We start from the raw sequence: 13,945 nt of genomic DNA, 5'->3' as shown, positions 1-13,945 counted from the left end.
CTCATAAAAGGTGTCCCCTGGTCGGTCAGGATCTCCTTCGGCAAACCCGTCCGGGAAAACACATGGACCAGCTCACGGGCTATACTCTTCGCAGAGGAGTTTCTCAGGGGAATGGCCTCAGGATAGCGTGTGGCATAGTCCAGGATGACTAATATATACTGATGGCCCCGAGCTGATTTAACTAAGGGACCGACCAAGTCCATGGCAATTCTCTCAAATGGCACCTCAATAATGGGCAGTGGCACAAGAGGGTTCCGAAAATGAGATGTGGGGGCAGTTAACTGACATGTCGGGCAGGACCTGCAATAGTTTACTATTTCCCGGTGACACCCAGGCCAATAGAACCTCTGTACAATCCGTTCCTGGGTTTTTTCCACCCCCAGGTGTCCCCCCAAGATGTGTGAATGGGCCATGTCCAACACTTTTCGTCTATAGGGGCCTGGTACTATTAACTGCTCTGCCACCTCCTCCCTTATTTTCGTGACCCGGTACAACAATTCCCCACTCAACATAAAATGGGGAAACCTTGTGTCTGCTCCCGGCTCTTGTGCAACCCCATTAATGACGGTGACATTGTTAAAGGCTTCCCTTAGTGTGGGGTCCCTATGTTGGGCAGTCCCAAAATTCTCCCCGGCCACCCCTAACTCCGGGATGTCAGGTACAGGGGACCCTTCCTCTTCATCCCCAACAAGGACACATAAAGGGAACTCGTCTGCCTCTGGTGGTGGCGATACCTCAGTGGGGTGGATTGGTTCCCTGCTCTTGCTAGCACACTCAGAACCCATCCCCCACAGATCCCAAAACAGACAGAAATCCCGGCCAATAATTATGGGATGCAACAAGTCTCGAACAACGCCAACTTCATGCGACTCGGTGCCATGCGCCGTTTCAATCTTCACCCTAGCCATAGGGTAGTCCTTTGCATCGCCATGTATGCACCGAACACCAATCTTTTTACCCGGGAGTATGTTTAGAGGAAAACTGGCCCTCACAAGGGTCACCAAGCTCCCGGAGTCCAGAAGCGCCATTACTGCTCGACCGTTCACCTTCACGGGACACGCTTGTGGCCCCTTGTTAGGTAGCGAGTTCACACTGCAAGCTGGATATGCGTAGTATGAACTACGGCGTCCCATGCTGCAGTCCATCTGCTCGGTGGTCTGGGGACAACGGGCCGCTATATGTCCTGGCCCATGACACTTCCAGCAAATAACACCCGAGGGGACCTTGGGCACCGCCTCCCCCGCCCCTTTTGACCTTGGATGCACCACCCCTTTTTGTGACTCCGCCCCCTGCTGGGACCCCCAATATGGAATGGGCTGCTTCCCCAAGGAACCTTCCATCCCCTGGTATCTCTCGACCAGCCCAACCAGTTCATCAGCATTTTGGGGATCACCCTGGGCAACCCAAGTCTGTAGAGGTCTCGGCAGAGAATGCACAAACCGATCCATCACAACTCGCTCTACCATCTGTGCAGGGGAAGCCGACTCTGGCTGCAGCCATTTCTGGACCAGGTGCAACAGGTCAAACATTTGGAAGCGCGGGGGGTTGTCCCGGTGATAGGCCCAACGATGCACTCTCTGTGCCCTGGTAGTCATTGTTACCCCCAAGCGGGCGAGAATTTCCGCTTTTAATTTGGGATACTCTCTGGCATCTTGTACCGTCAGGTCAAAGTACGCCTTCTGGGGCTCCCCCGTTAGGTAAGGGGCCAGTACCTCCGCCCACCGCTCTGGCTGAAGTTTTTCCCTCTCAGCCACCCTCTCAAACACCGTCAGGAAGGCCTCCACATCATCCTCAGGGGTCATTTTTTGTAATGCGCGTCTTACCGCCTTCTCGACGTCGGTGGCATCAGCCCGACCTGGGGTTGGGGCGCTCGTCCTGCCCTCCTGGATGGCGGTTGCCAGAAGCTGCATCTGCTGCCGTTGTTCCTGCTGGCTTTGCTGGAACTGCTGCCGCTGCTCCTGCTGGCTTTGCTGGATCTGCTGTAACAACAGCTTGTTGGTTTCCTGCTGCAGTGCCTGGGACTGGACCAGGTGTTTCATGAGGTCCTCCATGATTCCAGGCAATGCTTGTTGCCCCGCTGCAAACTTCACCCAGGACATGCAGCAACTGTCTCAAGTCTCTGCTGGGACCGCTGCCCGCACGTGTACCACCAATTGTGGGGATGTGGCTCGCTTAGGTGCAGCGGGAGACAAATGTGAGACAGGTTCTTCCACAGTGCTTGCAGTTTATTCACAGCATAAACGCACAAGGCAACGTAACAGCAAACAAATAGCCTTTTAGCTCAGGCAAAATAACACAATGTCCGTAGTTGTAGACTCAGAGCAGGAGTCTCAGCACACATGGGAGGCTTAGTCCTCCCCACACACAGCTCCCTGGTTCAGGAGCAGGCCACATTATAAGGCTGTAGCCACACCCACGTTCCCAGCAGCTGACTGGTCACCTGACTGTGACCTCACCACAGGTCCTTCAAACAAAAACAATAACAATATCTGGTATGCTTTACTTCTGCCTTACATTATAGAGACAAGCCATTTATGAGACACATATCTCTCATCGATTACACGACCCTTAGCCCTGCCACACCTCCTATCGTGTCCTCTTTGCATGGCATCACTTTTGCATTACACTTTTGCATTACACTTTTGCATTACACTTTGCTTTGGTTGTTGTGCAGCTTTTCATCTTCTCTTTGTGTAAATACATCACACAGATCTGTGGTCAGTGGAGCAATACTTGGCGCAGGGATCAGACGCCTTATGCTGAGCTTGTTTAGATGCTTTGACAGTTTAGATACACCGTGTTCTGGCTTATATATAACCTCATTACAAAGCATTAGTGAGAACCATTCTGCCAAATCCAGCGCCGGATGCTGAAGTCAGAACATTGTTGTCTCCTATCACATCTGTAAGACAATTTGCAAGACAAAGACAATTGGCCATATTTGCTATTGCTGTTGGATCAGAAATCTGGTGTAAGTTGCAGATTTGTGCTCTTTACAGTATACTTTTTAGACATGTGTAGAAAGAAACAGGCGTTGATTTTACAAAAAGCACCCTATTTTTAGGTTCATTTCATTGGTATAAGGTGAGGTAGATAAAAGTTGTCATAAGTAGGGGAGAATGTGAATATCTGAGATTTCACCAGAGGTCACGGTTCTACATGGTCCCTGCAATAGACAATCCCATGAGCACCTGAATGTGGATCAGATTGACAATAATCTTAAAGAAAATCTGTCACCAGATTTTTGACACCTTTTCTGTGGGCAGCATAATGTAGGGACAGAGACCCTGATTCCGGCTATATGTTACTTACTGGGCTGCTTTCTATAGTTTTGATAAAGTTACAGTTTTATCAGCAGGAGATTATCACTACAGTAGAGGACTAGTAAACCTGCTGCCATGTAGTCGGCCATATTCATGAGCTCTGTGTAACCCCGCCCAGACCACTGATTGGCAGCTTTCTAGCTATGCACATTGTACACAGAAATCAGCCAATCAGTGGTGTGGGCAGTGTTATACAGAGCTCAGCAGTCAGAGAATTTATATCCCAGGAATCAGCGACAGATTCCCTTTCAGTGATTTTTATTTTAGCATATTCAGTGAGTTAGTTGTGGTCCAAGATCTCACATTATCCTGGGGACCTCCCCACATTTGTCACTTTCATTGAATTGATCCTCTGAGATGTTGAAGAAAACTTGACAGCTGATACATGCGGTGTGGCCACGGGCAGCAAGTATCAGGCATTGGCTGTGTGATCTCAACCAGGTAAGTGTGACTCTGACACATTTCACAACAGAATATACTTCAAAAGCTAATGAGGATTAATCCGCTCCAGAGACTAGTCATAAAGGCGGGACATCGGTGGCCAATCCCCACCTGCTGACAGAGACTATCAGGTCTTTTCCTATACATGCAGTGAGAGACCTATCACTTCAAGGCAGAGGGAAGCTGTCTGGGATCCGCCTGTCTGACTACTCTCTTGTGCTGCTCTCTCCCTGACGGCTTTTAAAGTGTTTTGCTCTGAAATGCTGCAATGTTTTAGCGTTAAACATGTATGGATGAACTCATGCAGCCAGTGTCTGATACATGCTGTCTGTTGATCGGGCAGCATATATCAGCAGGTGGGGAGGTGAGCAACAAACTGCTGTATAAAAATCAATGACTTGTAGAGAGCTGACTGGGATGTTAGTAGTTAACTCTTCTCCTAGAATGTTAGACTTAGTGCTCACACTAAGCCAGTGTTTGGGCAGGCACTAGTGGCCGAGCTCCATGGAAACCAGCTGTACTCTATGAATGACAAAAGCTCTAATTGCAGAACAAAGAAAACAGATAGAAAAAGGAAGGCAACTGCAAACTTGCTTATTTTCATGCTGTCTGCTCTTTAACTTCACCAGTTTAATAACATGCGAATACCCCTTTAGGGTACTTTCGCACATCAGTTTTTTTCCCGTCAGGCGCGATCCAGCGTGTCGCCGGAGTGCCGGATCCGGCGCCAACCGGAAAAAAAACGGATCCGTTTCTTCCGTTTCGTCCTGTTTTTAATCCAGCACTTCAGCTGCACGGTGTCTGCTGCTGCTGGCGGTGTTAGATCCTGGCCGCCGTCTACAACTGTTGCTGGTAGCAGCTGCTGCTGCTTGCGGCCTCCGCTGCTGGCTGGCTGATGCCTTGATGGCCTTTGGGATGCTTCCTTGGCAGGCTCCATGCTAGTGGCTGAGGGTAAAGGCCCCACTGGCATAATATATGTTTCCTGGGGGTTTGCCAACTTCTGAGCATGCTCAGACATAAAAACCGGATCTGGCCACCGGATCCTTCTTTTGCCGGATCCGGCGCACTGCGGCGTCCATAGACTCCAATTGTAGCAAAAAAATGGAATTGCCGGATCCAGCGTTTCCGGCTTTTTTGCCGGAGACAGAAAACATTACTGTTGCCGTTTTTTCCAGACACCGGACTACAAAGTTTCGCCGGATCCGGCAAAAACTGGACGAAACGCAAGGCCATGCGGAACGATCCAGCGCTAATACAAGTCAATGGGTAAAAACCGGATCCGGCTTCAGATTTAGCCGGATCCGTTTTTTTAAAAAAAAAGCCGGATCGCGCCTGACGGGAAAAAACTGATGTGTGAAAGTACCCTTAATAACAACTGATTACCAGAGGTTTCAGTTGTCAGGTAGGAAAACTACTTTTAAATTATGCACTTGGATCATTATTTGTACACTTCTCAATAAGGACTAGTCATTAATATCTATGTTCAGACATCATCAACCTTCAGGTGCCACTCCTTGCATTTACTATCTACATTTAGTCTTTGTATCATTCCGCCGTACATTGTATTCTTTCACTGTAGCATTTTGCGTACTATCTTATACTGTATATCTAATAGAAGTGTGCATGATATTGGCAGAAAATGTGATCCTCTTAAAAACCAAAAATGTGCTTTCATTTAGGTAAAAAATGACTCTCAAGATATCCTAAATCTGGAATGGTTTAGCCAAACATGGAAACACTGGAGTCAGAACTAACCTGTCCAATTTGTCTGGAGCTATTTGAGGACCCCCTTCTGCTTCCATGTGCTCATAGCCTGTGTTTCACCTGTGCCCACCGTATACTGGTTTCTGGAAATTCTTCCAGTGAAATAGTGGAACCTGTTCCAGCCTTTCAGTGTCCAACCTGCAGATATGTCATTGCTCTTAATCATCGTGGCTTGGAAGGGTTGAAACGCAACGTGACTTTAAAAAACATTATTGACCGCTTTCAGAAGGCCTCTTTGAGCGTGCCAAGTTCTCCCGGTGACGAAAATCGAGACAAAATCTACAAAAGTATCCCGATCATGGCATCAGAAAGGATTCCATGCCAGTTCTGCGAGGTGGAACCACCGAGAGATGCTGTGAAGACATGTATCACTTGTGAGGTGTCCTATTGTGACCGCTGCCTACGTGCAACCCACCCTAACAAGAAACCTTTTACCAGTCACCGCCTGGTGGAACCAGTGCCAGATGCACATTTCCGTGGACTTATTTGCCTGGAACATGAGAATGAGAAGGTTAATATGTACTGTACTGTTGACGATCAGCTTATTTGTGCCTTATGCAAATTAGTTGGTAGACACAGAGAACATCAGGTGGCTTCATTAAGTGATCGGTATGAAAAACTAAAGGTAAGACATGACCTACATTACATAGTAATTATGGTAATTAAAGTTGTAGCAGCCGTCTGTGGGCTCCACAATTGTGTGGTGTGCCCACCATGCTCATCTGTGATGCCAACTACTCTGAATCCCTCAACCCCTTCACTCACCACCCACAAACCTTAAATTCAATAGCAGCTTAACTTTAGAGTCTACATGGTTATTTCGGTCGGCCAAACCCTTTGAAGTGGTTATCCAGTGAAGAAAAGGTATCTCCTATGATAACCGATAGATCGATGGAGGTGCAACCACAGAGCGCCACACTGATTGGCAGAATGGAACAATGTTATCCATGGTGGACTAGAGCGGCAGAGCTCATGCCGGACCTCGGCTCTATTTATTCCCTTGGCAGTTGACAAGCCTTACCGCTCAACTTCATAGACAATGAAATTCAGCAGTAGTATTGGTGCTCTATTTGGCTGATCACTGTTGGACACTGAAGTTAAACCCCCACCGATCTGTGAGCTAGCGTATATCATGTGGTTTCTTATAATAGGAGTCTTTTTAGGCAAGTCTTAAGGCTGTGGTCATGCTGTGGCTTCTAACCGGAGCCACTCAATGTCGCTGCAGTCTTTTTACTGTTTCCCTCCATAATTACTTAAAGGGAATCTGTCATCAGATTTTTGCCACCTAATCTCAGAGCGGCATGATGTAAAGGCAGAAACCCTGATTCCAGCGATGTGTCACTTATTTGTATCACATGCTACATGGAGATCTCTGTGAAGGTCACGGGACACTTCGCAGGTGAAAAGTGATTAGAGAGCTGTCAGTCTCCTGTCATGATGGAGGTCTTCCCACCTTAATTTCTCTCTGCTAATTGATGTAAGTACGTCTGAGTATCTTTGTGCTTTCCATCAGGATGGTGGAAGAAAGTGCAGCAGAATGTGCTGGGTTTCCTTTTTATGAACATAGAGAAGGATGAGTGACATAACCACTATAGGGCTATAGATGCATATGCAGGAGCCAACAGCATGGTGTGTGACCACTGAGACCCTGAACTTACAGCAGTAATCATATACGTCACATTGGTCAGTATTTCCCATCAGCATTTGTAGCCAAAATCAGGAGTGGCGTAGAGGAACAGTATAATAGAAACACGTCACCAGTGACCACTTCTGTATTTTTTTTTTTAATTATCTCTTATTCAAATCATTTTTATTGGGTTTAACAGTATTAAGTAAGGAATTATCAAAACAAATTATATCAGAAAAAAAAACAAGTAAAGGGCGATTATATAAATGAGGAGTGGAGGAACGGAAGGGAGGAAAGAAAAAGGGGGAGGAAGGAATAGTGGGAAAACAGAGAGAAAGGGAAAAGGAAAGAGGAAAAAAAAGAAAGTAATCAGTTATTGTTTATGGTAATAGAACACCCCATTAAACAACAAATATAGGGTGTTCTATATAATTCACCAAACATTTGTCAAATATCCATAAAAAGCATACACTATTATTCTGCCAGTCACTGAAGAGGGACGTTGATATCTTATCTCTCCAGCGCTGGACAGAGATGATGGAAACTTCTTATTCCAATGAGACCATTTTCTTTTATATTTTACAATTTTGACATTCTACTCGTATAATGTGTTATTGTGCTCATATTGATTGTGTGCTGTCAGTTGTGAGAATCGCCTATCTCTTCCAGAATGTGGCATTCAGATGATGTGTGGTCATTAAGATATGCGAGATAATGTATTTTTGGTTCTTTCAATAGTTTGTCGATACTCAATGAAAGTGATGATAATAACAATGTCACTATAGTAAAAAGAATTTTAACTAAGGAAAGACATGAAGGGAATAATCAAGGTAATATATTAAACAGTTTATTAAATAATCATCGGTGCATATAAATGGAAAAAAGTCTGCTAAAAGACTAAAAATATTATGATCCAAATAAAGATAGAAAGACATAACTAGTCCCCCGCAAAAAGTGTTCTCCCAGCAAATATAATTAATAGTGAAAAATGACTGGCTAGATAACATTGAATGAGAAAATCTCAACTAGACACACTTGATCAGACAAATATGTAAGGAACAATCAAAGTCTTGGTACTGTGAGCCCACAGATGCAATAGTATGTCTGAACAGGGTTCTAAAGCGCCATGTTATAATCCATACCAGGTTACATACATAAAGTACAAAATACATTGGAAAAGCCCATATGGGACATGTAGCTGTACAGAATTAGTAACAAGTGTGAATGCAGGCAAATAAAGTCAATAGTGATGAGAGAGTATACTTGTTGCTCGGGTTTTCCCGAGCATGCTCGGGTGTCCTCCGAGGATTTTGGTGTGTTCGGAGATTTAGTTTTCGCCACCTCAGCTGCATGATTTGCGGCTGCTAAACAGCCTGAGTACATGTGGGAATTCACTAAGAAACAGGCAATCCCCACATGTATTCAGGCTAACAGCCGCAAATCATGCAGCTGAGGTGGCGAAAACTAAATCTCCGAACACACCAAAATCCTCGGAGGACACCCGAGCATGCTCGGGAAAAATCAAGCAATAAGTATACTCGCTCATCACTAAAAGTCACATACAGAGCATGCCTTAATATACAACAAAAGGTCACATGTAATGAATAAAGTGCGTAGAGTCCATCAACAGGAGCAAATAATGACCTAAAGACATGGTGAGGCTAGTATAAAGTCCTCTGGGAACAGAGACACGAGAGAGGGGCGCAGAAGCCCCTGGTCGCACGTTTCACTACACTGGACTTCGTCAGGAGTCTTTACACTGGCCTCACCATGTCTTTAGGTAATTACCGTAACGTATTTTAATCAGGGACCTGAACTGATTACACCATGTTTGTCCAATAGTGGGCAACCCTTATAAGTGCCTGTCAAGATATCTAGCAGTAGACATAAGCTTTATCAGAGAAGAGATGGAGGAGCGACAGGTAAGAGTAAAGAGTTTTCTCCATAAAAAAAACATGTAAATGTGTATGATATGTAGATGCTGCTCCTTGTAAAAGAGACAACATGAGGCAAACCCCTTTAAGATCTGTGAAGTACTTGTGATTTTCCATAGATGTAGTGCCAGGTCTGTGATTCTCAGAACAGGTTTGGTTTGCCTGAAGCAATTTAATGTCACACACATTTTTAAGCTCCAGATTGCAGATGTAGCCATGCTGAATCCACAATTTACCTTTAATGCTCAATACCCATGGAAAAATATTCAGGCTTGAGAGTCCTCAGTGGTTGATACCTTTTAATGGCTAACTGAAAAGATGGTAACACATTGCAAGCTTTCGAGACTACTCAGGTCTCTTCATCAGGCTAGACTAATACAAAATCTAATACAATACTAATACAAGACCTGAGTAGTCTCGAAAGCTTGCAATGTGTTACCATCTTTTCAGTTAGCCATTAAAAGGTATCAACCACAGAGGACTCTCAATCCTGAATATTTTTCTATCTACTGGCTAACACGGTACAAAGATATACATCTTTCCTTTATCAATACCCATGGCTGAGTTGTGTGCCGGAGGTTGTACAGTCGCACAGATTGCTCCTTGGGGGCCTGTGTAACACTTTATGACGTCACACCAGTTGATGTTTGTTGGAGATTATGCGTTCTGCAAACCAATATAATTACATCAGCTCATCTTTACTGAAAATAACCGCGGGCACTGAAAGACACAAAGCCTTTTGGCTGCTGCCACATTCGGTGGCACAGTAGTCTTACTGGCATTTACACTCCTTGGAAGGATAATTCTAAAAAGTTACAATATTGCTTGGTTTCTGTTCCCTTCCCAGTGACTGTGCCACATATCTGTGTTACTTCACACAGTCTCACACAGATATCTTGGTCTCCAATGTGTATCCAGAGAAAATCTCTCAAAAACCTTACTCTGTAAGACTTTGTCTTGCTGCCCACTCCACACTCACTCACACATTTATAGTAGGGTTGGGTTCACACCTTGGCCTTGCCCCACTGTCTCCTTCACCCAGTCCAGTCTATTTCAGGCCATAGCCATTGCTTACAAGACAAGCAGACCTTTCTATAGCTATTTTCCAAAACACAAATCCCCACTACATCCTACCTTTTGTATGAGTACAACAGTTTATCCCACCACTTGATCCCAAATTAAGCTGGTTAACCTCACAGCCCCAGGCCCTATTCACATCTCTGCAAAGGTTTCTATCATGACTCAAGATTTCCAGTTCACTACTATACCACTGGTGGGTTTGCACCCACTGCGTCACTGGCCGGGCTTACCCTGGAGGGGCATGACAAAATGTCTTCCAAGTCTTCACTAGGGCTCTGATAGTGAGGATTGGCTGGGCCACCACTAGACAGCAGGTACCACTCTAGTGCAGTCCCTTGGACTGCAGCAGCTGACCAGAGGGTCAGAGATGCAGGAATGAGGTACAGGAGGGAAAGACAGAAGCAAAGTAAGGCGGTTCGAGGTCGGGGAAGGCAATTTCAGTTTTCAAATCCGGAGTCAGAAAGGATCTCATATAAAACGCATAAAAAGGCTGTGTCAATGACAGAATACAAAGATAAGCATGAAACATAAGTTGATAGAACAGATCCAGATGAATGAAGTTGCCTGTGGCGCTGGAATCCAGGTGGGCAGTAGTGGAGAGGAACCTCTTCTGCCAGGTCAAAATAAATTCAGTCAGTAGCTCTGGAGAGCAATTACTCTTGCCTAGGGTTGTTCCTCCTGTGAACCCTAGGTGCTAGAGTTTTCAGGTCACACAGGCTACCGGTGAACAAAATGTCCCTTGCCTCCACAGTGCATATTAATGTTCTCTCTGTACCTCTGCTGTCATTCCTGCACAGAAAATTTTGCCCACTCAACCTGCATCGGCTCACTTGCAGGGGGTGCGATTTGTGGTAGTAGAGGGAACTGGATGTTTGGAGCCAGTCTGGGGGGTCCGCTGGCACGACTAAACACCAAAGCTTGATCCTGAGCTTGGTCATGGAAGTGGAGATCTATCCTAGTAGCTGGTTGGATAAGGGCATCCAGCGAGGATGGTAGATCTCTGCCAGCCAACTCTTCCTTGATTCAACCAGACAGACCCTGCCAGAAGGTCGCAACCAAGGCTTCTTTGTTCCAAGCCAGCTCAGCTGCCAAGGTACAGAAGTGTAAAGCATACTGGGCCGCAGTATCTGTGCTCTGCCTTAGATACAACAGGGACAAAGCAGCTAAGGAGGTATGGCCTGGAACCTCGAATTCCACACAGAACATCACCAGGAGCCTCCCAACATTGTGGATCTCCACACCTCCACGTTAAATAATGGGGTTTGCCTAGGGCTAGTCACAGCAGAGAGATCATAAACACTATCTCGGTCTGATACAAAGGATAGAGGTGAGCATGGAGTGTGAAGCAGATCTTAAACATTAATGAAGCCACAGCTCTCCTTGGGGTCTCCATCATCGCGAGACAGAATTAGAATCTGGAGCTTAGCAGTTCCACCAGAAACTGGAGCATTAGGTGGTTTCCTTGGAGAGGCTGACTATCCAGAGGAGGGTTGGCCAGACAGGTAGAAGCAGAAGACAAGAAGGACATTGCGGTGCACAGATCCTGCAGCTGGGTTGCGATGACATTGATGGCCAGCATCAGCTGGTCGTGACCCTCACAATGTGAGTGTACCTCCTCATACAGTACTTGTACACTAGACTTGGGGTCTCTAGGTCATGATTTATCAGTGGGGTCCATAACCCAAACATAATGTAATGCTGGTGGGTGTGTACCCACTGCGTCAAGGGCCTGGTTTACCCCGGAGGGTGTGACTAAGTGTCTACCTGGTATTCACTAGGGTCTCTGATGGTGAGGATAGGCTGGGCTGCCTGTACACTCCAGGTACCACTCCAGGGTAGTCCCCAGTACTGCTGCAGCTGACTGGAGGGTCAGAGATGGAAATGCGAGGTACAGGAGGGCAAGACTGAAGCAAAGTCACATGATGCGAGGTCGGTGCAGGCAGCATGCTTTCACTTTTCCAATTTGGAGTCAGGAGTGGAGATGTCAACAAAGCGAGTAAACAGGTCGGGTCGATAATATAACGGGAGAAAGAATACAAAGATACACATGAACAAGGTACTAGCAGGCAAGGAACCAATGTTTGAGTGAGGAGTAGAGGGTGGAATCGCCTGATATATTTATAGGTAATAGGCTAGGGACACAAATCTCTGCAGGACAGAGTGGATAAAAATTCCTGCAGAGTTCAGCCCTTCCCCCCAATGACTGACAACCAGCACAAGGCAACTCAGAGCAATGGCCAGGTACTAGAGGGAGTAGAGGGAAACATGTAATGGGTAGGGCATGGGAGTGGCCGGCATAACAGCTACATTCTCAGCCACAGTGGGACAAACTTGCTCCTCAGAGACTGACTCATCATTCATGATAATTTTGTAATGCAAATGGGTTGAGCGACTGAACGGTGTGCTCAATAATGCTCAATCATTGTGCATAAAATTGTGTAGGCAATCAAAAAAAATTTTATTCATCTTTTTGAAGATCGTATAAGGTAAATTGTGATTGCTTTGAGCAAAACGATCATTATTCAATGATTTCATTCAGAATTCTCGTCTTGTATAAACACTTGTCTGCCATTGTTTGCTAGTCATGAGTTACGTTGCTTGCATAAACCAATATCCTCTCATGTTAACGGCCCTATTGAATTACATCCAACCATGGTTGGTTTTCTTCTGCCCCTAAATACTCTCCCTGATGAATCACAAATACCAGCGAAACACTTAGGAGTAATGAGGAAAATATAAGAGAGATTTATAGTCTTACTTTGATTGTACTTTAGGGTGATGAGGAATAATTATGAACACTATCTCTTCACTTTGTTTAATCAATGTAGTAAGGGCAGACAAATGAAAAAATAATAAAGGAGGAAACTAGCATAGTCACTAATAGCTCTTGATGAAATAAGGAGATGTAGGATTTTGATTGTGATAGAGAAATTAATCCAAATGATGACAAATTTGGTATATGGAGATTATATGAATAAAATAAAGAATAATCATCTAATGATAAGTAAAGGGAAGTTTATATGTTACATAATAATGACCTGTAATCCCTCTATTGAGATGTAAGTAGACTGAGTAGTCATAGTCATAGTTTATTTTCCAAATATAATAAATGAGATATTTTGATTATTTTTTAATAATCGGATTACATATTCCCTGTCCTCAACAACAAATTGAGTCTGATCCAGAATGGAACCCTAAATCTATCCCTTCATTTAAGCAAAGAATAATATTGCATTGAGAAGTGGATGTGTAAAATACATTTTATTAGGTTGATGGTTGTCTAATGTTACATAGTATATTATATGAAATAGCAATTTAAATATTGTTAATTAAAGGTTATACTTTAATGAGAAATAGCATCCCTCTATTTTGCTTAAAAAAATAATTTAAAAAAAATGTAACTTTTTCCCACTAAAATGTTGATTTTGTCCCAAATTTTTCCTTTTCATAAGGAATGAAAGGGAAAAAAAATCACTCTTCATAAAACAATTTCTCTTCATGTTTTGGCATATGAAGTCACACTATTGTTAGTGTGCAATATGGCTCACAGGCGTTATCCTCTGATGAAGCCACTGTAGTGGTGAAACATGTTGGGAAAACAATTCTAATCTGCGTCTCTTTGTTTTGAAAGAAAAGTCAAAACTCTGTTAGATAGGCATTAGCCAGTTATAGGACGATATTCTGGGGGACCTTCTTTGCAATTAATTAGGGCACCAAACATACTAGATCTACATTTTCATTTGATTCTTATTTGTAAATAATTGTCATTATAATAG

General features: G+C 44.5%; 1 protein-coding gene across 4 annotated transcripts in view; it reads left to right on the top strand.

Moving 5' to 3' along the window:
• Positions 1-13,945, top strand: part of LOC141087478 (probable E3 ubiquitin-protein ligase MID2) — a 651,404-nt gene that overhangs the window by 9,363 nt on the left and 628,096 nt on the right. For 3 of the 4 annotated variants that reach the window (XM_073573031.1, XM_073573030.1, XM_073573028.1), the window contains exon 2: positions 5,444-6,153. In XM_073573031.1, coding sequence (XP_073429132.1) covers positions 5,494-6,153 — 660 coding nt within the window. In that variant the 5' untranslated portion in view covers positions 5,444-5,493. Of the gene's footprint in view, positions 1-2,710; positions 2,972-5,443; positions 6,154-13,945 lie in introns of all 4 variants that reach the window. The other variant, XM_073573029.1, reaches the window with a different exon arrangement.

Source organism: Dendrobates tinctorius, unplaced genomic scaffold (assembly GCF_039654945.1).
Source record: "Dendrobates tinctorius isolate UK_male_01 unplaced genomic scaffold, ASM3965494v1 ptg000034l, whole genome shotgun sequence".
NCBI lineage: Eukaryota > Metazoa > Chordata > Amphibia > Anura > Dendrobatidae > Dendrobates > Dendrobates tinctorius.
This window is presented reverse-complemented; position numbering and strand designations above follow the sequence as displayed.